The sequence below is a fragment of the Oryx dammah genome, unplaced genomic scaffold, assembly GCF_014754425.2.
Source record: "Oryx dammah isolate SB20612 unplaced genomic scaffold, SCBI_Odam_1.1 HiC_scaffold_25, whole genome shotgun sequence".
NCBI lineage: Eukaryota > Metazoa > Chordata > Mammalia > Artiodactyla > Bovidae > Oryx > Oryx dammah.
Genome location: NW_024070209.1, coordinates 27,824,261 through 27,849,450, shown reverse-complemented (window position 1 = coordinate 27,849,450; position 25,190 = coordinate 27,824,261). Strand labels below are relative to the sequence as shown.

Sequence of the window (25,190 nt, the reverse complement as noted above, 5' to 3'; positions counted from 1 at the left end):
CACACACACACACACACACACACACACACACACACACACACACACACTTTCTGGAATAAAACCAGGCAGGATGACCAGACCTCAGGGTTCTGCACTACCTGACCACTCACCTGGAGGAGGGACAGCACTGACCCTACTCTCCTGCATCCAACCCAGACTTGAAGAGCTCAAGTGAATTACGTGGCTGAAGATGCCCACAGAGCCAAAGGCAGGAATATGGGGGTGGGGAAGCCCGTGTGCTGATGGGAGGGGAGCTTTCTCAGGCAATATAAACAAAAAGAAAGCTCCACCACAGCCTGGCCATGGTGCTGCCTGCATTAATTATTACTAAAAATGCTCAAAAATCCTCAGACCCATGCCAGACTCCAGGCAACAGCACTCTGAATTCTCTGTCCCACTGCCCTTAGCAAAGCTACCCTCTGACGCTCAGCTCGGCTCTTCTGCACCTCTCCACTCATCCCATCGCATACAAGTTCTCTTCCGTCTCTTCTTGAGGTGACAGAATAGACAAGAATGAGGCAACCGAATGAAGAAAGAGAATTTCATAGCACGGTAGTTTATCTATGTGATTTAGCCGCTGGCGCCCTCTGGTGTTGTATCACCAACCTGTCCATCCTAATGAAACAAATTCGCTCAGGTTGACTGGTCAGCAAGAGAAGAAAGATATTTGGGGACTTCATTTTTCATAAAAAAAAAATTCTGTTATTTATTTGGGAGAACTGTGTAGTTGTCTTAATATGTAAGGTTAAAAAAAAAACCCAGTGACGTGTCAGTTAACATGAACCACATGAAAAAGAGACTTTGAAAGAGCTTTGAAAAGTCTGGAAACCTGAGGGCAAAGCTGGCTGAGAGAAGAGAACTTGACATAATTTAACCAGCCACAGTGCGGTTCCTGGAAGCTGGAAGTAACATCTGGAGGCTGCAGGTCAGGAAGAGAAAGTAAGTGCTAGAACCAAAGAAACGTGAAGCTCATTTGTAGTAATGCAAGGCAGACAAACCAGTTGAATCACCCCCTTCTCTCCCTCATCCAGACTGGTGAGCACCCAGATGCCAGTTCCCTGAGGAGTCCCATTCTAGGCTGCTTCATATTGCTCACTTTTCAACCGCTTCACTGGGACAAGCTGCACTGCGGGGGCTCTTCAAAAAGGAAGATCATTATTCTGCTTCTGCCCAGTGTCTCATCACACATTTCCTGAGCTCTTACTCTGGGTTATAGGCAGTGCTGTCCTCAGGACAGACGGGGGCTGGGGCATGCTGACTTTCATTCTGGTTTCCATGTTTCCACCCTTTCCTTGGCTGTTGGGAATCCTCCCAAAGCAGGCAGAAGACGTTGTGAGAGAAAGTGACAAAGGGAGCCAGGCAGGCCTACGCGTCCTCCAGAAATCTCTTTACATGAGGGTCATCTGCCCTTGTAGGTGAGCCAGAGCGGTGGTTTGATAGCATAACAGGTTACAGCCAGCCACACCACACTCAGGGGCAAAACACACACAACTGTGAGCAGGAAGTTGTGTGCTTGTGTCATGGAGGTTGGCAGGGGTGGGAGAGTGCTTGATGCAGAGTCCTGGGCAGGAGACAAGAATGGGAGTAGCAAATGTACACAAAAAGGCTTAAAAGGACCCAGCAAATTGTTAGTAGAGGTTAGGGCTGGAAACAGACATGGTAAGAGAATATAACAGACTTTAACATTTTTATACATATACTTAAGTCTTGCTAGAATCTTTCATAGTGAGAATTATTTGTGTTTTTTTTTTAATTCTAAAAATACAAATAAAAGTTGAAGATATGACGAGGAAAAGTGAAAGTCGCTCAGTTGTGTCCAACTCTTTGTGACCCCATGGGCTATACAGTCCATGGAATGCTCCAGGCCAGAATACTGGAGTGGGTAGCGTTTCCCTTCTCCAGGGGATCTTCCCAACCCAGGGATCGAATCCAGGTCTCCCGCACTGCAGGCGGATTCTTTACCAGCTAGGCCACCAGGGAAACCCTATGACAAGGAAACTGTTTGTTAAAAAATAATAGTAAAGGGCTGATATTTTCAAAACTGATGAGAATAAAAATCCTTTTTCATAACTCTACTGTTTTTTTTTTTAATATCCACTTTTTTTTTTAATGGAAGGAAGGAAGAAAGGAAGGGAAGGGAAGGGAGAGAGAAAACCTTCCCTTCCTCCTATCTTTGTGGCTCCTATGGCCACTTTTCATTACTTTCATTATAATTCTCAGAAGGTGGGTATGCAGTTGGAGTTAAAAGGAAGCCCAGGGTCGCCTAACCAGGGGGCCTCCCTGCAACTACCCAGCCCAAGCAGTGGCAGAACCAGCACAGATCAGTTCCCTAGACTCCTAATCTGGGATCTTCACTGCTTCCAGCTCTCTGCCTAGGGGGTTTGCCCCCAAATAGATGGCCTGTTCTTTATTACCTACAGGAATGGGAGTGACTCTCTCCCCCTTAGTCCACAAAAGCAGCCTCGGCTCACAACTGCTATTAGGATAGGATCTCAGAGAGAGTCAAGCCAGGAAGGAGACTCTTCAGGACTCTCCAGGCCAGACCTTTTCCAACTGTACCTCATTCCCTACCTTGGCACAGAGCTGCAGTCAGGGTGGACAGGCAGGAGCAGGGGGCTCACCCCAGAGGAGGACAGGAAAGCCAGGGCTGCTGCAGGTGCTGCAGGGCAGACTGAATTGTGTAAAGAGGTCTGGCTTTCTGTTAAACTGCCCCAGATGCTGGGTGATGTCAAGGCAGCTGTGCTGGAGACATGTCAGCTAACAGGCAGAAGAGAAGTGGGGAGCGGGGGGTGGGGGGTGGGGTGGCCGGGGCAGGTGAGAACCCCACATCTTCTTTAGAGAAGGAAACAAAAATCATAAGGTATTGGGAGTCTTTCCCTCTGGGGAAACTGACTCCACAAGTCAATAGAGAAATAAAGCACATGTGAGAGGACCCTGGAGGCACTCACTGTGCAGGTGAAGGTCAGGTTAAGGAAGCAGCAGGCTTGAAATGAAATGAAGAACAAAAAGAGTTCAAATGCCTCAGTGACGCTAGTATTTGAACATTTGAAGCTAATTTTTGCACAGGCTAATAGTGGCTGAGGTGCTCAGACAGACCCTCAGTGAGTCTATAGAGAGGTACAGCGCAACTGTGCCAGGACTTAAATCATAAGATAAAGGACAGGAGGAAGTCCCCTGGTGGTCCAGTGGTGAGGACTCTGCACTTTCACTGCCAAAGGCACAGGTTCAATCCCTGATTGAGAAGCTAGGACCCTGCTAGGTGACCAAAAAAAAAAAGACAGCAATGAAATATCCTGCCTTAGTGCTGGTGTCTTTCTACCCTGATAAAGGAGCTCAGTTCCTCAAACACAGCCTGTGAGCACTCTCCAAGCGTCTGGCCCCTCTGGGCTGCAGGAGGGAGGAGGCAGCCTCGAGGGTGGTGGTGGGTTCCCACGGGTCCCTGGTTGTACCGCTCTGTGTGCACTGGTCTCTGTCCCTGCCAGTAAAAGGGGGTAATGATGCTCTATCTCCCTGGATGACAGAGGGACAGTCTCTGGAAGAGTATATCTACCACCCGTGAACCCACGTGGCTCAGGCAACTTCAGGCTGAAGGGAGAGTGACCAGGACCATCTCATGGTCCTTCACTATAGACGCAAGCTTGAGAAAAACCCATTTCATTGAAAACACCTAAACGTTTTATCCCCAGGAGTGGGATGGGCAACAAGGCTGAGGCCACAGACCAGCAGGTCGAGTGGCTTGTATCCCACCATGACCAGGGGATGGGGGCTCCAGCACAGGAGGCCAAGCTAGCCTGATTCAACAAAGGGGAAGACCTGATGGAGTCTCCATAGAAAGGAGAGGGCGTGGATCACAGACCAGAGGCAGTGCAGGAGCCAGCTGCCTGGGTTTAACTCCAGCTCCCTGGGGACTTGCTCTGAGCCCCCAAGCAGGTCAGGAATTTTTGATTTCTTTTTCTTAGCAATCAAAGGAGTGGAACCAGATTTAGACCCAGGTAAGAGGGGCCCCTGCCTAGGACCCTCCCAGCCTCTTCTGGCCATTGCCCTCTCCACAGGATAAGGGGCCTGCAGGGACAAAAAGACTTGAAGCTGAAAAAGGATAAAAAGTGAGAAGAAAACACAGGGGATTGGGGGGCAGTGAAACCACTCTGTATGATACTGTAAGGGCAGATACATGTCACTAAACATCTGTCAAAATGCACAGAGTGTCCAACACCAGGAGTGAAATTAATGTAAATTATGGATATTGGGTGATTGTGATATGTCGGTGTAAGCTCAGCAACTGTTTAACAAATGCATCTCTCTGGTGGGGGATGTTGATGGTGGGAGAGGCTGGGTATATGTGGGGGCAGGCTATATACAGGAAATCTCTGTATCTTCTGCTCAGTTTTACTGTGAATCTAAAAAATAAATTGAGAGAGGGAGAAAAGCACAGCAGGAGGAGAAAAGGAGCAAGAGGGGAAAGGCCAAGTCATGGTAACAGAGGATAGGACAGGAGTATCTGTAAACCTTTGTTGGGGCCCTAAGTTCTGACTGGCCTCTACCTTCTCATCTCTGTGTAGCCTGTTCCTCTCATGTCCCGCTGGGCTCCAGTGACCAGGAATCCTTGCTTGAGGCAGCCTCATTCTCCCCATCCTTTACTTGAGCAAGCTTGAGGTGCTTCCTGCCAAAACAGAGCTGAACACACTGTTCCCCAACCCTGCCTTCTCCCGGGGTCATCCAGGGACCCACAGCCCTGGCAGCCACATCTGGGTGTCTGGGCTGCCTCTTTAAGTTATCAATATTTATGAGATGATGGTGTCTTCATTTAGATTCCCTAGATAGATCAATAATTAATAGAGTTACTTAAAACCAGACATGGCCTCATCGGAGTCCCATCCAAAGCAGGCGCTCTGCTTCCTGGCAACCACTACTCCACTCTCCAAAAGCGCATCACTCCTCTGCTGAAAGCATTCGAGACTCCTGCTGCACTGCTTTATTTCTCTTCTTTTTGTTTCCATGTTACTTAATGGCAAAAAGGATTTTGGACAGGCCCTGTTTCTTTCAGGTCACTGCTGGAATTCTAGAAAGGGAAATGGCATCTGGGAAGCTCCCATAGAACATAAGATGTGCCAGTGGCCAGCACTTCCTCCTGTCCTGTTCGTCCTCACTTCTTATGACAGCTATTTCCAACCCTCCTTGTGCCTTCCACACCCCCCTTACTTCTCACCTCAACTCTGAAAAGGATCTCCTGTTTCAGAAGTAAGGGAACTCTTTCTCCCCACTGCCCCACACTGTAACTCAGAAGTCTGGCCAATGTCTGTATTGATCAAAGTTGGGGAAATTAACAAGGGTTAGCTAATAAAATGAAATGGCATGCTATTTATTGTCTTTCATCACTGATAACACGCTAATTAATGCCATCACTACCTAACCTTCTTCATTATCAACATCAGAAACAGAGTAATTAAAAAGACTTTTCTGCTCTCATGTTAGAAGTGCTGCAGTCTGGGGTTGTCTTTTATCTGCTGACCTTTTTCTTTTTCTTTTTAATTGTTGGAGCATAGATGCTTTACAATGTCCTGCTTGCAATGTGGTACAGCAAAGTGAATTAGCCATACATATACGTGTGTGTTAGTTGCTCAGTCATGTCCAACTCTTTGCAAACCCATGGACTGTAGCCTGCCAGGCTCCTCTGTCCATGGGATTTCCCAGGCCAGAATACTGGAGTGGGTAGCCATTCCCTTCTCCAGTGGATCTTCCCAACCCAGGGATCGAACCTGAGTCTCCTGCACTGCAGGCAGATTCTTTACAGTCTGAGTTACCAGGGAAGCTGTATATATATATCCCCTCTTTTTTTGGATTTTCTTCCCATTTAGGTCACCACAGAGTTTCCAGTAGTGTTCCCTGCACTATAAAGTAGTTCTCCTTAGTGATCTATTTTATACATAAATGCTGGAGAGGGTGCAAGAGCAGGGAATCCTCTTATACTGCAGGTGAAAGAAAGTGAAGTAGCTCAGTTGTGTCCGACTCTTTGCGACCCCAAGGACTGTAGCCTACAGGCTCCTCCGTCCATGGGATTTTCCAGGCAAGAATACTGGAGTGGGTTGCCATTTCCTTCTCCAGGAGATCTTCCCAACCCAGGGACTGAACCCGGGTCTTCCACATTGTAGGCACATGCTTTACTATCTGAGCCACCAGGGAAGTAGGAAAGTAAATTAATACAGCCACTATGGAGAACAGTAAGGAGTTTCCTTTAAAAATGTAATTAAAAAAGGAACTTATTTTTAACTGCAGTGCCCTCAAAAGATTCAGAACTTAAATGACCATTCTGCCAGTCATCTCCTCCTAGACTCCCTTCCCTGACACAGGACATGTATCTATACGCAGGCCTGGCTTTGAGTCTTTCCCTTCACCGGGAAGAGGGGTGTCCATCTCTCTATCCCTGTTCTATCAACAATCCCCTGTCTCTCCTGGTTCATTAATGGTCTCTTTTCCCACGGTCTTTTTTCTGATTATATAAAATATCCTGAAAATACTTCGCCTTGCACTTGGGTGATCATCCCCACCAAGACAGCTCCTGCTGAGTGCACTAGTGATCTCCTTATTGTTAAATCCAACCCCATGTTCCACCTTTTTTTTTCAGTTTTATTGAAGCATAACTGACCTACAGTACTGTGCTGGTTACAGGTACACAGACATAATGATTCAATATTTCTATACATTACAAAATGAGCACCACAGTAAGTCTAGTTACCATCTGTCACCATACAGAGATACTACATATTAGTCAGTCTATGCCCCATGTTGTATATTTCATCTCTGTAACTTTTATTTTCTAACTGGAAGTTTGTACCTCTTAATCTTCCTCATCCCCCATCCACCTCCCCTCCAGCAACCACCTGTTTGTTTTCTATATCTATGAGTCTGTTTCTGTTTTATGTATTGTGGTGCTGGGGAAGACTCTTGAAAGTCCCTTGGACTTCAAGGAGATCAAACCAGTCAATCCTAAAGGAAATCAACCCTGAATATTCATTGGAAGGACTGATGTTAAAGCTGACGCTCCAATACTTTGGCCACCCGATGTGAAGAGCTGACTCCCTGGAAAAGATCTTGATGCTGGAAAAGATTGAAGCCAAAAGGAGAAGAGAGCGGCAGAGGATGAGATGGTTAGATAGCATCACTGACTCAACGGACATGAATTTGAGCAAGCTCAGGGAGATAGTTGAGGACAGGGAAACCTGGTGTGCGGCAGTCCATGGGGTCACAAAGAGTTGGATGCAACTTAGCAACTGAACAACAATAACAACAAGAAGATTCTATGCACTATTTGTCTTTCCCTGTCTGACTTATTTAACTAAGCATAATACCTCTAGGTCTACTCATGTTGTCACAAATGTCAAGTTTAATTAATTTTTATGGCTGAGTACTATTTCACTGCGCACACACACGTGTGTGTGTGCGTGTGCACAACACCTCTTCTTTACCCATTCATCTGTTGATGGATACTTAGGTTGCTTCCATATCTTGGCTATTGTAAATAATGTTGCAATGAACACAGGGTGTATGTGTATCTTTTCAAATTAGTGTTTCTATTTCTTCAGGAAAATAACCAGAAGTGGAGCTGCTGGATCATATGGTAGTTCTATTTTCCCATGTTGTACTTTTTACTTTAAATAACTTTTTGGAAGCATTTGGCACTATCCATCACTCCCTGTTTAAATTTTTTAAAAAGTACTCTCAGTTCTTTTTGGCTTCTATGATTCCACTCCTTGCCACTTTCCCTCCTATCCCTGAAGCCCTTCCCTCAGAGTGTGCAATTCCTTTGCACACTCATCCTAGAATGCGGATACCCTACCTCATCCCCAGATTCCTAAGGTATCTTCTTTCTTTACTTAAGGTACTTATCCTGGGGATGATATCTACTTTATAGGTTAACTACTACTCAAACATTGACAAATCCAAATCTAAGTGCTCCATCTAGACGTCTTTCCTGAGTTTCAGTGAGAATTTCTAACAGTCAGACAGCTTCATGTACTTTCCACTGGTGCCTCAAAGTTAACACGTCCCCAGCTCAACTCCACCATCTCTGCCTCCAGCCCTGCCCTCCCTCATGGGTTTCCTGTCTCAGCTAGTGGTGTCACCATCCTCCCAGTTGGATCTGATCACTATAGACAATAAATCACTCATCAACACCTCCTAGGTTATTTCCCTTCTCTGTTCCCAGTACAGCCAATACCTTATTTCCAATCTTCATAATTTCTCACTGGGATCCTTTCAGTGACCAGTTGGTTAACAGCTTCAGTTTCCTTCTTATACTTTAGCTCTTTCTCTAATTTTTCCACAATGGGAATTTATTAATGACACATTCAGTAATAATAAAATACTGTTTTTAATAACAAACTAATTTCATTGTTTAATACCTTTTCATTTTTAAGCTTAAATTTATTAATAAAATTTTAAATTTTAATATTTAATAAAATAATTTAAAAAATTGTTTTTAAATAGTGTCTGTGAGGTATTCCTGGCCAATAGTCCACGGTTGTCCAACTCTGGGAGCGAGTTAGCCTAGCTTGTGACCCTGGACTTCAATCAGACCCCAGAGTGTGAACCCACCTCCCATATTATGTGGTGTTACCTGTGTCACTTAGGACACTCATTTGAGCAGAAGTCAATTCAAAGGCAGAACAGCAGGAAATAAAGGAGGAGACTCAGACCCAGAGATCAAGGTTCAAACCCTACTTCTGCTCACAAGCTACATGGAGAGGTTAAATTAGGCTCTGAGCCTATTTCCTCATGGGGGCCAGAGGGATAATATAACATCCATCACAGGTCGATGAAGGAGCAATCTGTCTTACGTGACAGCATTTTAACAGGGTTTTTTCTGAAAGTAAACTATGAACCATGGATGGTGACAGAAAAAATGTCTATGACTTATTTCACAGTCTAACTCCAAAAACTTTTCTTCCCTTCTACTCCAGTGTATCTTTTCCTTAATTTTTTCCTGTACTTTTTCAGACTCATCTTGCAGTCCCAGCTTGTTCACTGTCTTAAAAGGTGGAGTCACACTTTCTCTCTTCTGATTCCCTCTATGGAGTCCGCTGGAAGGCCTCTGCACAGAGACTGCCTGGCAAATGCTCAGAGTAACTAACAACGGCTTAGCAAGGGCTTGGGCCCAGTCCTTTGGTCAGCCCTGGAAAGCACTCTCGAGGCTCCAAGAAGAAAGCTTCTTTAAGTGGAGGGACAGCAGGGCTCAGGTGCAGGGGGCGGGGAGCAGGGCCTTACCTTTGCACTGCAGACCCTGCCGCAAGAGGCCCCAGAGCAAGGAGCCACAGTGGTCGCAGAAGGTGGGCACCTTGTAGTTGTGGATGCCGAACTTGTGAGGCATGTTGACACTGAACCGCTGGGAGCCCACCTGCAGGGACGGCAAATCGCAGGGTCAGAGCCATGCCCCTTGCTCTGAAGCTTCCCTGGGAACATGGTGAAGGCAGCCTTCCTCCCAGGGCCCTGACCCCACTTTCTGTGTGGACTCTGATCCCCTACCAGTCCCATCCAGGACTCCAGACCTCCAAATCCCCTGGCACATAGCACGCAATCTGGACCTCACATTTTGGCCTTGAAGAGTTGTCATTAGGAGACAGGGTTGTGGGATCAATGAGATCCCGGGGGCAGAAGAGGCAGGAAACATATTACTGTAGGTACTGAAGACATGCTGGGTCGATACTAACAGGAGAGTCATGGTCTCCCAGGACTGGCCCCAGAGGGATGTGGGGACAAGTAAAGAGGTAGGGAAGCATCCCAGGTGACTAGGAGGTCTGTGGGGGCAGGAGAGCTGTGTGACCCTCAGCTGCAGCCACTAAGGACTCTAAAGTATCAGACGATGGTGAGTGAGCATGATGACAAACACACAAGACTGTGCTGCAGGATCAGAGGGCCTGCGAGCATCCAGGAAGGCGGCACAGGTGTAGTTCAGATGCACACAGCACTCAGAGAAAGATACAGCAACAGAGGGGTGAGCAAGCCCAACAGCAAGGACTCGGGGAGGGAGAAAAGGGAGAGAGAGAGAATCAGAAGATTAAAAGCCAAAGAGGAAGAGAAGGAAGGAAGATAACACAGAGAGAGAGTTAGTTGGGGAACGGCAAGAATCCTAAGTGTGAGCACAGAGACACAAGACAGGATGAGGGCATCGGCCAAGTGCTTGTGGCCAAAAGTTCCAGGGAGCCCATTGGCAGAGGCCCCTTTTAACGAGAGGGCATTAGATGCTTGGTGTTTAGAGCCATGTGGGTGTGGGATGTATATGTATGATGAGTGTGTACATGCCTCACACTTCGGGTGGTTACACAAAAGAGTGAAACTGAAGGTTCGTCCCCCGAGGGCTGTGCCCAGCAGAGGGCACAGACATCACCCCGATGGGCCAGGAATATAATAACTAAAAGAGACTGGGCTCAGGGAGCAGCAGGACAGGCAACCAATTCCGCTACACTAAGAAACCCAATCAACCCCTGGCAATTAGTCTCCCTTGGGACAGGTACCAAGTTTGGGAACACGCCTCATTGGTAACTTCTTTTTCAGTGCTCAATATGCCAGAAAACACAATCAGAAAAACTAGGTCACAGATTAAGCTGGGTTCTGTGCATTTCAAATCTCAACCCTCTAGCCTCATGGCATGAAGTCATAGGGTCTCCTTCCAAGAAGGTGTGAAAGAGGTTTAAACATCTGCAGAGGTTCACAATTGATAAAACGTATGAGATCATTTTTTAAAAACTTATTGAGACTTATGAACTCCTTAAGAGCAGGAATCATGTATTCCTCTTTGTTTCTGTGGGTCATGGAGCAATCATCTGGCATATAGGAAGTGCTCAATAAATGCTCAATAAAATGTCCCTAAGAAGACAGACAGACACACGGCAAGGAAATCATCTTTTTCTTTCATTTACTTAAAAACCTAACAAGAGTAACAGCATACTTACGGTGGCAATCCTAGAACAGGAGTCAGGACAGCCAGGTGACAGTGCCTTGCGGTTTCCTACCGTGAAGGTAGAACCTCAGTACACGACTTTGGTGCTTTGGGCTGCCTGCTTTCCAGGGACACAGGATGCTCAGTCTAAGCCTCGTCCCTTCCTGCTTTCCAGATATGGTGTGAAATCAGAAGGAGATGGAAATGCTTTCCTAAAGATGCTTTGGTTGTCAAGGTGTCACTTTGTTGAACTGTTTTTAAGAAGCAGGTAGAAGACCCTGCTTCTTAAAAATAGAAGGGACTTCTTTTGGAAGCCTAATTATAAACCTACCTGATTGCAATCCCACCCAGGGTCTCTCTCACACTAATGGCCTATGATTGTATGATATTTATTTATTTCACCAAGCATTAAAAGTATGTCTTTGAAATCAACTGTCGTGAACACAGATAACTGCTCTACTCACATGCACACCTGTCATTTTCTCGAAGAGGCTTTTTTTAACCTGTTAGTGGATCCACTCTTCTCTCAATTACTCAGTTAAGAGAAACCTGGCTTCAAGTCAAATTTTCTTACTTCTTTACTCCTAACAACTTTTGTAACAGTCGATCTGACACTAGTTTCTAAGATGAGGGGAACACAGTACAGTGGTCAAGGGCTCAGACTCTGGAACACACTGGCTGGCATTTTCACATACTGGGATGTGAGGCTTAAGGCAAGTTAATTTGACCTCCCTATGCTTCTATTCTCTCTGTTGGAAAATGAAGATAGATCTCATTAAGGTTGTTATGGCTTTAAATAATATATGATAAAGTGCTTAAATCAGGGCACAGCTAGTACCCAGTGAATGTCAGCTATTGTTATTACTGTGGTTCTTCCAGCCTCTTAAGTGTTTCTTAGATTTGCTAATCCCACTCCATTCCTCCATCACCTCGTAAAGATAAGGCTCCTGCTTATGTGTTCTGTCTCTCACTGTTTATGAGCTGTGTGGAGCCCTTGACATGTCAGTGAGTCCTTTCACTGTTTTGATGAGATAATGACATAAAATAACTCGAATTTTCCTCTGGGCTTTCTTTTGGGGACCATACAACCCTTGGCATCATATCCACACACACAAGCCCGACTTTGAGCTGTACTCATTCTGTAGATTGTACCTCATGCCGGAAGGCTGTGGACAACTCCCTTCATTTTTGATCAACACAATGAAGAAAGCAACAGGACCTCAGAGAGATAAGGTTTTTCTTGGGGACCACAGAGGAGGCAGTGGAGGGTGGGGATGGCAGGGAAGAAAGCCCAGAATTTCAGTGTTATAAATATTTACCTCGTCGGGAGTTTCCTGTTTCTTTAATCCAGCACACTTCGTAATTATGAGCTCATGGCATCTCTTGTGGACCACGCAAGTGCAGACTGCAAACAGCAAAACATGAGAGAGCTGAGCGACAAGCAGGGGAAGAAAGGTTCCATCCCGGGATTCAATGAGGTCTCTGTGGAGGAGCGAGGGGAGCCCTGCCCCTTCTGTCTCCAAGGCAGAGTCTTATGGTAATGCCCTACCTGAAGCCCTTTATGCAATCACTTCAAAGCACTCTGCCATCAGAGCCATTAGCATTTCCTAAATGCTCTGGAGAAGAATGGACCATTTATATCCAAAGGGCATCAGCAGTTTTCTCTAGTTCCAGGACTACCAATCAATTTTCTTGCTTCTCTATGCCAGCGTCAGGAAGCAATCGCCCAGTTGTGAAGCACTGTCGACCCAGCGTGCTGCTGCTCCCTGCGTTCCATTCGAGGCCCCACCAAGGCTGGCTGGGGTGGTAGGGAGGCCAGCAGCACGTGAGTGGCTGTTCTGGGACGTAGAAGTTCTCTAGCTACTTGATCTGGATATACCTTTTGTGCCAAATTTAAAAATTTTCATTGTATGTAATACTTCCCCAAGAAATGGCTGACACTCTGTCTGTAGTGTCATGGGCCAGTGTGGGCAGTAGATGATGCAAGGAATCTAAGAACTGTCACATGTGTAATTGTTTGTTCACACATTACCTCCAGGACACAGCCACGTCCCACAGAAGCTACCCCAGGCCCAGGGGTGAGACTCAAGTCAACTAGTGGCTGGTCTCCCAGTTCTCCAACCACAGAGAAGCCTCAGCATGACCTCATCACATACCACCCTCCAGTTCTATATAACTTAACCTTGCATTTGTAGTCAATTAACTGGGGAATAAACAAACCCTCTCATACTTTCGAGCAACTGTTAAATGTTTAAGAGCTAATGATGATACAGAAGAGACCAAAAAAAAAATGGAGAGGGAGAGAGAAAGAAACAGCAAGGACCATGAGTGAGACAGAATAAAACAAGCAGGGCAGGAAGCTTCTTCAGGGGGCTGGAGAGTGAGGAGCTAACAGAACACACAGAACCTGGTTCAGGAAACAGGGGGCCTCCAAAGGGCATCTTCCTGAAGCTTTCCATCTCATGGGGAAAGAAGAAGGTGCACCGAAAACGCTGCACCAAAAGGCTGAGCCCCCTGGGCCACCTGCAGATGGTGGTCCCCACAGGCACTCCTATACATCTACTCCCACACAGCTATGGTGGAGCGATGGCCAGGCAGGGACAAAAGGAAACCGGGGTCTCACTTTGCAGAGAGAGAGCGTGACCATGCAGGGCCTACAGGGCTCTGAGTCTCATCCAACCCAGCCCCTGTTTCCACAGGCAGTCGTGATCTGAACTGACCTGTGGTTCCCAGGGATTTACTTCATACAACACGCTCTTACCTTGACATTGGTATCCCTGCTTTCCTATGACACCCCTGAAAAGAAGAAAACAGCTCTTTAAGAAAATGAATTCCAGTAGGTCAAAAGCCACACAAAGCCACCCCATTCTGGCCACTGCCCACAGCGTACCAAATGCTGAGTGGAGCCCACTCAGCAGTGGGGTAGTAATCTCTCTCCCACTGGAAGGGTGCCTTAAAATGACTCCTTCTGAAGGCCATCAAGAACAGCCCCAGTGCTTGGAATGGGTGCAAGGTTTGGTCAGTGTTAGGGCTCAGTTTCCTATACAAACAGCCACTCCAGGGGCCCAGCTGTGTTCTGGAAAGCCCCAGAGACCCTGCTTGCTCTCCATGGGCTTCAAGTCATTGAGTGTGCCCTTCTTTGCAGACAGTTGTGGAGAAAGGTTCTCACTGGCAAGCATATTCCCTGAGCATTCCAGGAGTAGTCAAGATTTATGGGGCAGAGTGTGGCCAGGACTGGGATTTCAATCTACCATTTGGGTAAAGGCCAACATCACAGATTCCTTCCACGGCCAGCATGGGTCCCCTAGGGCAGGTTTAGGGTCAGCCTGGACACAGGACAATCCAGCCAACCTGGCCTGAGCCCTGTGCTCAGGACACCACCACCAACTGGTCAGCTCCCTGCAGTGCCCAGTCCAGTAAGAGGAGCCAGAAGCCACTGGGGCTACAGCTAAGGGAACCCAGAGTTCAGTCATACTGGCCATGGGCTTAGAGGAGACCTGAATCTCTAAGGCTAAGCTTTCAGAACCTGTTTCCCAATTCTTGACCAAAATACAGAGATACAGGTCAGACAGCTGTCAGTCCCAGGAATAAGACGTGTCTGTGGATGGAGCTGGGTATTATTTCTGCTTTAATCAGATTGACTTTGCTCTAAACTGTGTCACCTTGGATGTCCATGCCAACCTCTGTGACTAGCTCCACCACAAGGATGAGACGAGGTGTTCCTGGACACCATGGGAATCCAGGGGGTCCTCAGAGTACAATTTGAACGTTCCCCTTCTGCATTCATGCTGCAGTATGGCCTTGCTCACTCTCCTAGGGATTGCCAACATGCGAACTCCACATCAGTTCCAGAGAGCTAAGGGAGGTGGCTAGGAAGGCTGAGCATGAGCTATTAGTTGTGCTCACCAGGGTGGAATCAGGTCTCTGACACATCCTAGCTGTAGGGCCATAGGCTGGTCTCATTTCTGAGCCTCAGTATTGTTGTTAGTGGAATGGTGTTCATAATACATAGCTCATAGGATGCTGGGAAGATTTAGAGATTTCCAGAGCCAAAGAGAAACCCTGACACAAGGTAGGTATTCATCAAAAGTTCCCCTCTAATCCCCAAGGCCAGTATTCCTTGTCTTTCTCCACCTCCCAAAAAGGCCTACTACTTACCTGTTTCTGCCTATCAAAATCCTAGTCATCATAAAAAGAGAATTGCCACCTCCTCCAGGAAGCCTTCCCTGAGTACTCCAGCCAATGCTTCTCTCTTTTCTGAAATCTTAGCATCCTATCAGCACCAGTGTTGTGACAGTTACTAAGAACTGCTTTGTATTATAAATATTTGCAATGGAATATTTTTAAGCTTTCTCTGCAAACATTTAAATGTATAAAAAAATAGAGAGATAAATATAGTAGACCCTCAGGTATCTGTGAGTAGCTCCAACAATGATAAATTCATGGCCAGCCTTGTTTCATCTCTACCCCTAGCCCCTCACCCCTCCCTCCAGTTATTTTTTTAAAACAAATCTAAGAAATCCATCATTCTGTTGGTAAATAATTCAGATTCCCTCTTTAAAAGTTAAAAGTTCTTTTAAAAAAAACCCACAAACCACAATGCCATCATTGGTTATAAAATCTTAACTCCTCAAATATGAGATATGATATGATCCTACATATCTCCATATGTAGGAACCAGGAATCATAGTTTCTTCTTCCCATCTAGCCCCCCAAGCACCACTCAGCCTTGCAGAAAAGTGTTCTGTAGTCAAAGAATTAAAGCACATAAGCATTTTTTACATAAAGTGTTCAATCTCCTGACCCATTCCCCCTACCTCTTGCTGCCGAAAAGTCTAACTGAGAGGTTTCCAGAAAAGAGGACCTTACCAGATAAAATCTCGGCAGTGGGAACAGTAGGTGGGCTGCCGAAGGTAGGTGGCCATGAACTTGTGGCCGTTGACCTGGTGGACCCTGCGCCTGACAGCCCCCTGCCGCTTCCTGGGCCGCATGCGCTCCCGAAACACACGTTCTTCATTGTCTTTAGGGGCTGAGGAGGGACAAGAGCACAGAAGAAAATACAGTTTGGGTTAGCATCCCTTGAAAATAAGTGTCTGTGAGAGAGTTACTCCAGCCTGGGAGATCTGGAGGTTGTGGGGGGACAGCCTCCGCTGGTGGCTGCTGACTCAGGGGTCTAAAGAGCCTCACTACTTCGCTGCAGCGAGTACACACCATGTGACTGCAAGGCCCAGACTGCGCACTTTCCCACAACAGCTGCACTCAGCATCCATCCCAACCCTACTCCTGCTCCAGGTGTGGCCGCTTCACTCCTCCCCACACCAGCTACACGGTACAAGGGTGTGGGGTCAGAGGCTCAGGCTCAAATCTTACTGAAACTTCTGAGGAGTGCCCTAGGACTGCTTGTGCTCCTCATCTGGAGCCTCTGCAGGCCTTGTCCTCTGTCAGTGGGGATGATGGTGAGGGCCCTAAGGGGTGTGGCTTGGAGTCAATGGTGTGACTTCCCTCCCCACCCAGACGCCAAGCTCAGAGAAGTAGCTGCCTAATAAACTTTTCTTCCTCTTCCCTCTTACCTAGAGTAAAGCAAAAAAGAGCCTTTCCCTAAAGGTTAAAAGGAGAGGGAAATAGAACACAGTGAAAGCAGATAGTTTCTAGAAGGTTCAAGACCCACCACCATGGGCTTTAAGACCTACTGGAGACAGAAAGATCTTCCCCACTTCTTCCTTCCCTCCCTTTCAAAGACTGTCCCAAACCTAAGAACACCCTGCAAAGGGACAATAAAAATAATAATGACCATTAAGTACTGAATGTGCCACCACACATCCCAATACATACATCAATGCCCTAATCCCCAGTGTGATAGGTGGGGGGCCCCTTTAGGAGGTAATAGAGATTAAATGTAGGTATGAGGGTGTACCCGCATAATGGGATTAGTGCTCTTATAAGAAGAGGAAAAGACCTGAGCCCGCTTGCTCTCTGCCATAAGAGGATACAACGAGAAAGAGGTTGTAAACCAGCCAAGCAGAAGGTCCTCACCAGAACACAAAGATCTTGATTTCACTTTCAGCCTCCAGAACTGTGAAAAGTAACTTTCTGCTGTCTATGCCTGTAGTCTATGGCATTCTGTTAAAACCTGAGCAGACTAACACAGTGACAATGCTAGCTAACGTCTGTCCAGGGCTTACACTCTGGTAAATGTCAGTCGCTCACTTGGGTCCAACTCTTTGTGACCCCACAAACTGTAACCCACCAGCCTCCTTTGTCCATGGGAGTGTCCAGGCAAGAATACTGGAGGGGGTTGCTATTTCCTTCTCCAGGGGATCTCCCTGACCCGGGGATCGAACCTGGGTTTCCCGCACTGCAGGCAGACTCTACCATCTGAGCCACCTTAGCTATGCGCTCTGGTAGGTGCCATGCTGAATGCATTGTGTGTGATAACTCACGGAAGCATCACAACCCCAGCTGGAGGGTACCGCTATTACCCCCATTTCTTGGATTTGCAAACTGAAGAATGAAGAGTTCAAGTAACCTTTTCTGTTAATACAGCTATCTAGTGGTAGAGCCCTAGAGAGGGGAACGGCAATCCACTCCAGTGTTCTTGCCTGGAGAATTCCATGGACAGAGAAGCCTGGCAGGCTATAGTTCATGGAGTTGCAAAGAGTCGGACATTACTGAGTGACTAACACACACACAGTGGTAGAGCCCAGATTCTATACCCGAGAGGGAGAGAGAGGTCCCCGTTCCACTGGCCACCTGCGGCTCTGAGGGACAGCCCGCTCTCCCTACAGCAAGTCTCCAAAGCTCTCACCTGGTGGCTCTCATTAGGGAAGAGCTGGGCTGCCTGAGGCTTCCCCTAGCACAGAGAAGGCAGGCTATGGGTCTCCTGCCAGGCTCTTGACACTCTCAAGCAGCCCTGGAAGGTGGGTAAAAATACACTGGGAAGACTACATCTCCCCCACAGCCCTCTGGCACCAGCCAGTGCCCATCACCCCAGCCTAACAGTGTCAGTCCTGAGAGGAATAAGCTTTGCCCCTCATGGACCTCTCTGGACACAAGGTTCTCAGCAGTGGTGGTCATGTGTGTCAGTCAAACATCTGTTTAATCCAAGAGCATCTTGTCAGTCCAGAGAGAGTAGGGGTGGACAGAACATCAAGCTGAAGGAGGAAAAGAACAATGGGGAGCAAACGTCCAGCATGTGCTTTGAGAGGGAAGCAGCCTCCAAGCAAATGTGCAGAACTGCTGACTGGAGGCAGCTCGCTGGGCTCCCAGGCTGTGTTCTCAGGACTGCCCCTTAATGACCCAGAAGGGGGTCTGCCTGTGGACCTCCTGCTTCATACCCCACAACCTGCAGGGGTTTCCTTTTTAACTGGTGCCTATTGTTTCACAAAGTCTCTGACACCAATTACCTTCTGGGTATAGAAAGCCCACACTACCTCCTACTTTCTACAACCTAGGGGGTAAGACCCAGCTGAGCAAATTCTAGTCCTGCTTCTAACTAGAGATGTCTACATATGCACACGCATGCATAAATACAACAATCATCACTCAGTTGTGAAATTAGAGGTGACTTTCATTTCTGCTTCATACTTTTCAGTATATTTAGAAAATTCTATTTTTATAAGCTGGGAAATGTGGTATTTGAAAAAAACAAATATTTTCAATAGCGCTTAGTTGCTACAAAACTGATTGACAAAATATCCAACCCCCCCAAACTCAGCCTTGGGGTAGCTCAGGCCAGGGGATGGGAATTCTCTTTGTACAAAAGCATCCATCAAATTCTTTCACAGAAGGTGTTACCATGGAATATATATCAACAGTACACTCTAATGCATTTAAAATGCAATTTGATTTACAAATTCCTCAGATTTTCTAGTCATCTTGATTCTGGAAATTGTGTTTTCAGTCAAAATGGTGAGGAGTTTAATCCAGTTTTCTCAAAGAAGTGCTGCCATATGGGGGGTTATAGGGGTCCCCGAGGGCCTTATTTCTCAACTCTTTATAGAAATGACCACAGTAACCAAACTGGATGTTCTAAACTGTGTTTAACTGATTTAATAGATAAATGCAGCAGCCAGTTAATTTAACTCCACTTGCTTTTTAAAAATTTACTTATTCTTTAATTGAAGAATAATTGCTTCACAGAATTATGTTGGTTTCTGCCAAACCCCACTTACTTTTGAAAACCTATTTGTGGGGTGCACTGATGCTGTGAGAAAAGCTGTATAAAATTTGTAGGGGGTGGGTGGTGGGGGGGATGGGAGGGTCTTGGGTGCAGGTTAGAAGGAGAGCCAAGGATAACCCCATGCTAAGGCGGGGTCTGTCTGATCTAACTTCTCCAAAACGTTCTGTTATCCTGCCCCAGAGCACATTGTGCATGGCCTGAAGTCAGCTTCTATGTTCAATATGTGGGGAGACTAAAGGCAACAGAAAGAACAGGCAAATAAATTTCGTGTTCCAAGGAGGTTTGCACACGAGGCTGCAGGAGAAAGGGGATGGACTCCTGGCTGATGATAACACCTGCCTTCCACACACCTCTGGACAGGGGAGCCACGGGGCTCCTCAGCCCCATAGAATCTCCTTGTTGGGCCTAGAGAAACTAGAAATGGATCATCTTCAGCATTTCCCCTGGTGTGAAGGGTCTCTATTAAAATGCAGCTTCCATGGGGCAGGGGCTAATGCATGGCACATGCCTGCAGGAGCACAGACACCTGTATGGGTAAGAGAGGGTGCGTGGCGTAACAGTGAAAGAATAGACTATAAATGCAAGCAAATATGTACAGGCATGTGTGCAATAGAATAGCAATATATATCAAATATCACGCATAATTCATTATACATTCATATATAATACAGCACGATATATTAGTGTCATTTACATAATTATATTATGACATAATTATGTAATAATTATATTCATAGCATATATTATTATATAAGATAAATATATGATATCTACTTTTTCTGAACTGTTTGAAGCAACGCTTCACCCCTAAATACTTCAGGGTTTATCTCCTAAGAATAAAAACATTCTCTGACATAATCACAATATCAAAGTCAAGAAATTTAACATTGCTATAACTATCCAATAGACAGTTCATATTTAAATCTCCCTGATTGTCCCCTGTACGTGTGTGTGTGCTAAGTCGCTTCAGTTGTGTCCAACTCTTTGCAACCCTCTGGACTGTAAGCTGCCAGGCTCCTCTGGCCATGGGACTCTCCAGGCAAGAATACTGGAGTGGGTTGCCATGCCCTCCTCCAGGGGGTCTTCCAGACCCAAGGATCGAACCCACGTCTCATATCTCCTGCGTTGACAGGTGTGTTCTTTACCACTAGGGCCACCTGGAAAACCCAATTGTCCCCTAAATGTCCTTTATTGTTGCTGTTGTTTTTAAATGTTTAATCCAGGAGCTAGTCAGAGCTCAAGGAAGTTATCTGCTTGCCATGTCTCTTTAATCTCCTAATAAAGAACAATTTTCTTGACATATCATTCTTATGACAAAGTTATGGAAAATATAGCATGTTGTCTTATGGAACATTCTACAGCCTGGATTTGTTTGTTCCCATTTGATTAGTTTCCAATTCAATGGCAAACATACCACGGAGGTATACATATCAATAAATCTTTAGCTATAGATAAGTGTATAAATGAATAAATATAAAATTTATAGGAGGAGAAATATAAAATATTCATTCTTACTAGGAATTCTTAAAATACAGAGCTCTCTTGACCTATCATTGACATACCATTTAATGCCTAATAAAGAAACAAATTTGTTTTAAAATGGTATTATCAGCTGTTTGGAAGGCTGCTATTAAACTGATTTATTCATTCACTGCTAGAGGCAATGTTGCATATTTTCAGAAGCAATATTACAGTACATGGCAAACATCACAAAGAGATTCATATCCTCTGATTAGGCAATTCCTTAGTAAGTAACTCTAAGTCAATAATTCAACATAAACTAAAAGTTATACACTTATAACTTATACATGTTCCCCAAGGCATGTCTAATCAACCTTCAAACAGAAGTAACTTGATAGTCTCACATTAGGAGAATGGTCTAATGAATTACACTACCTCTATATCAATTTTAAAATGTTGAGAGAAGACTGTGTAGGAACATGGGGAAACATGATCTAAACCTGTGAAAACAGGAGGCACAGAAACACAAACATATCTACAGGTTGAAGGTGACATAAAAGAATTACTGTGTTGGACTAGGATGATGGGATTATGTATGTATATATTTGAGAAATGTTCTCTAATGCTTGCTAAGCGCCGAAGAATTGATGCTTTTGAACTGTGGTGCTGGAGATTCTTGAGAGCCCCTTGGACTGCAAGGAGATCCAACCAGTCCATTCTAAAGGAGATCAGTCCTGGGTGTTTTTTTGGAAGGAATGATGCTAAAGCTGAAACTCCAGTACTTTGGCCACCTCATATGAAGAGTTGACTCATTGGAAAAGACTCTGATGCTGGGAGGGACTGGGGGCAGGAGGAGAAGGGGACAACAGAGGATGAGATGGCTGGATGGCATCACCGACTCGATGGACATGAGTTTGAGTGAACTCTGGGAGTTGGTGATGGACAGGGAGGCCTGGCGTGCTGCAATTCATGGGGTCGCAAAGAGTCTGACATGACTTAGCCACTAAACTGAACTGACTGAATGCTCTTTAATGACATTTTTAACACATTGTTTCTTTTTGGCTGCAGTGCACAGCATACTGGATCTTAGTTCCCCAACCAGGGGTCAAACCACACCCCCTATATCGGAAGCTTGGAGTGTTAACAACTAGACTCCCAGAGAAGTCCTTTAATGATTTTTAATAGCAGTTCTTTCCACCTAAAGCATTAGGCAATGGAAGGGTCACTCATGTTGCAGGAGTGGGGGACTACATGGCATGAATGAGGAGGAAAGGGCACCAGATGTTGGCCTGGAGATCAGGAGAGACAAGATACATTGTATCAGCTTCCCCAGTTGCCTGTGGTTCTGAGCTGGGTCACCCCACTTGCCCCGACATCTGTGACTTGCTCTGAAGCATGCTCTTCACATCACTTCACTGGATGTACTCAGCCATGCCCACCTAGGCTGATGGCTCATTTGCCACAGCCCACAAGGCAAAACCAGTGCTGGTTTTCCTTTCTTTCCTTCCTTTCCTTTCCTTTCTGCCTACACAAATCTTTTGCTTTATGGCTGCATCTACCACACAGCAGAAGGGATGACCCAAGTCAGGGAGAGGCCAACACAAAGTTGGATAACTCTTGTGAAACTTTCATTGTAAATGAAGATCTTGGCTGCCCGGATATAACAACAAGAATTCACAAAGGCATGAAGCTAAGGAGACACCCTGTGAAGCAGCTATGAGATCTTGGGTAACCTTAATCTCTAAAAAGAATGTTTTCTGCTGGCTTTGATTTGCCTATAATCTCAAATTCCTAGGGTCTTCTATACCAATGAGTATCTTACAGCCCCAAAGCTCAGAAGAATCTCTGACAGGCTGCAGGCAAGTGGCAGAAGAAGCACAAAGAACCCACACCTCACAGTTCTTGCTTTGTTGATCAGCCTCACCTGGCCTCTTTTCCTGGGGCTGAGACTTCTCAGTCTAGGCCAGAAGGACACTCACAATCACAGGGAGAGGCAGCCCCTGGCACCAAACCCTCTGCTACCTCTTCGGGTCTGTCTGATTATTGAAGGTCCCATTGCTTCATCAGCGCCTCCCTCACCTCATCTCATGTTCTCCTGCATAAAAAGGGGGCTCAAATGACAGGACTGAACTGGCATCCTTAAACTCAGTGCTCTTTGAATGCCTCTCAGTGAAAGAATATCTAGCAGGGAATTCCTAATAGGCTGATGGTTATGAATCCCCATATGCTGGCACTTCCTTTGAGGGCATGTGTAATAAGGACTGCCAAGCCCAAAGTTCCAGCTAGCCCAAGACCCCTGACCTTGGAGCCTGGACCAGTCAGAGGGACCAATATGCTTGACTGGCCACCTCTGGGCACTACTGTCATTCCTCACGGCAGGTGATCCCTCAATCAATTACCTACTCTTGATTTTGAGTGCACATAGGGCAGGGGTCTTCTCCACAAGCAAGTGTGCCATGAGTGGTCTTCTTGATCTCTTCTCACCTCCTTCTTTTGACCTTCTCTTTCTACCACCATGGTTGAACCAGGTGCTGGGAGATTGGACAAATGTTGCCTTTACCCCAGACTTGCGTTATAACCTAGAACAAGTCATTTAATCTCTTCAGGCGTCTGTTTTCTTATCCATCAGGAATAGCACTGCAATGGCTCTGTCTAAACACCAGGCTGGCATGTTCTCTGCCCCAGGTGCCAACATGACATTTCCTGATTGAGGGAAAGTGGAATACTCTCATCCACCCCAGTACAAAACCTCCCCTGGCTGGGGTCCAACTGCCTCCAGATAGTTCAGCCCTGCCACTGTGAATAAAAGGGGGTTGGCTCCATCTTCTCCCACCCCATGCATCAGCAGCTTTGGAGGAGCACACTCCACCTCCAGAGTGGAGTAGTCCTGGGAAGACTGGGCTGGGTAAAAACACTGACTCAGCTCTGGGACAAGACCAGTAAGAAATGTGACCAGTTTGAGAAAAGGCTGGGAATGTCCTCAGAAGGCTTGTCTCGGAAGCCAAGCAAAGAGTGAATCCAGTTTTCAAGGCAGATTATTTCACAACACAAAGAAAACAACTCAAACATCCTGATAATTTTATCTAAATAACTGTCAAATCTTGGATGATTCAGAAGCTGAAAAATAACAGTTACCATGTATGGGCCCCTGTCATGTGGTGAGCACCATTCTAAGTATTTTGTATCCACGAGGGGCTACTTTATGTGTAAGATACTGTTACACATCCATAAAGTGCAATTAAAAATACATGAGGTATTATAACATATACACAAGATACTGTAAGCAACTTACATCTAACATCATGAGGTGCTATTATCCTCAACTTACAAATGAAGAAACCAAGGGCTCAAAAGGTTAAGTAATTTGTTCAAGGTCACACAGCTAACAGTGAGTGTCAAGTTCAAGAAGTCCCACCCTGACCCATTCACCTGTATTTCACAAGGAGGGCAGAATAGCTTGCGTTCCCAGTACCCAACTTTGTGTACGGAAGTCTCTTGCTGGCTGCTGCCCATTCACCTCTCCACATACTCATCCTGCTCTCAACTAGACACTTAGAAAGTCAAAAGGGACTGATTAATTCACAAGCACACACATAATGGAATTTAATGCAGTGGCTTCAAAAAGGAGACATGCCAAGTCCCACCAAGAAACAATATGTAGAAAAAGAGAACTAAGAAACATGTCTATAGTTTATATTGATATAAAATGAGAAAGAGAAAAGGATAAATATCCTCAAACAACATAAACAGAAAAACACATCAAGACTTTCTGAAGGGTTAAAAATTGCACATTCTCAAAAATGTTCATTAGGTGTATATTGGATGCCAGGTAGTATTCCGGGCACAGACTCTTAGCCATAATGGATGGTCCATAGCCACTCTCTAAATTATTCTTCTCAGATATTTTGGATTTGATCCTTAATAGGTGGGTCTCCACAAACAAAGCAAGGAATTGCCGTCATTGTCCAGACAACAGTGGTTATGATTGGAGGTGGGGAAAGCCCCTGAAGAGACTAGATGGAATTTTTCCCACTCAGTATCTGAGGAGTTTATTCAATAAATCTTTGGCCTAACTTTACGGACTTAATGTGAAAAATGCAAGATCAACGGAAACAAAACAAAATGAAAAAAACCTAGGCACTGAAAATCAAAGGAGCAGTGCCTTTTCAATTTATTTTCCATGAGGAAAATAGCTTATAATATTTTCAAGTTGAAATAAATGCTACATGACAGTGAGTTTTAACGATTAAGTAAATATTTATGTGATTCCAAAGGCTATGTTCTACATGTTGTACTCACACAATACATTAAAGAAAATTTCTGTTCAAAACAGGAAAGAGGAAACAGCAATTAATTCCCCGAGAGAGATTAGTCTGAACTATCTGTGTCTTCCCAGAGAGCCACACGATGTGAGGCAGAAACGTCTAGGAGGAGAGGTTTGGAATTGTCCACATATGTTATTCTTTGCATAATCTAATCAGAAGAGCACTGGTGGCATTTCAAGATTAGCATCTCAAATTTACTACAAATCATGTTCTTCTTTCTCATCTTTCCTTTCCGAATGACCTGTTCTGTATTCATGGCAGGGCATAAGCTCTTGTCCACTTAATTAAAATA

The 25,190-nt window shown here is 45.6% G+C and overlaps 1 protein-coding gene across 2 annotated transcripts in view; it reads right to left on the bottom strand.

Moving 5' to 3' along the window:
- Positions 1-25,190, bottom strand: part of PRKCE (protein kinase C epsilon) — a 543,507-nt gene that overhangs the window by 185,392 nt on the left and 332,925 nt on the right. For both annotated transcript variants that reach the window (XM_040224743.1, XM_040224744.1), the window contains exons 4-7: positions 15,803-15,962; positions 13,695-13,729; positions 12,253-12,338; positions 9,262-9,391 (exon numbers count right to left, since the gene is read on the bottom strand). In XM_040224743.1, coding sequence (XP_040080677.1) covers positions 9,262-9,391; positions 12,253-12,338; positions 13,695-13,729; positions 15,803-15,962 — 411 coding nt within the window. The remainder of the gene's footprint in view (positions 1-9,261; positions 9,392-12,252; positions 12,339-13,694; positions 13,730-15,802; positions 15,963-25,190) is intronic.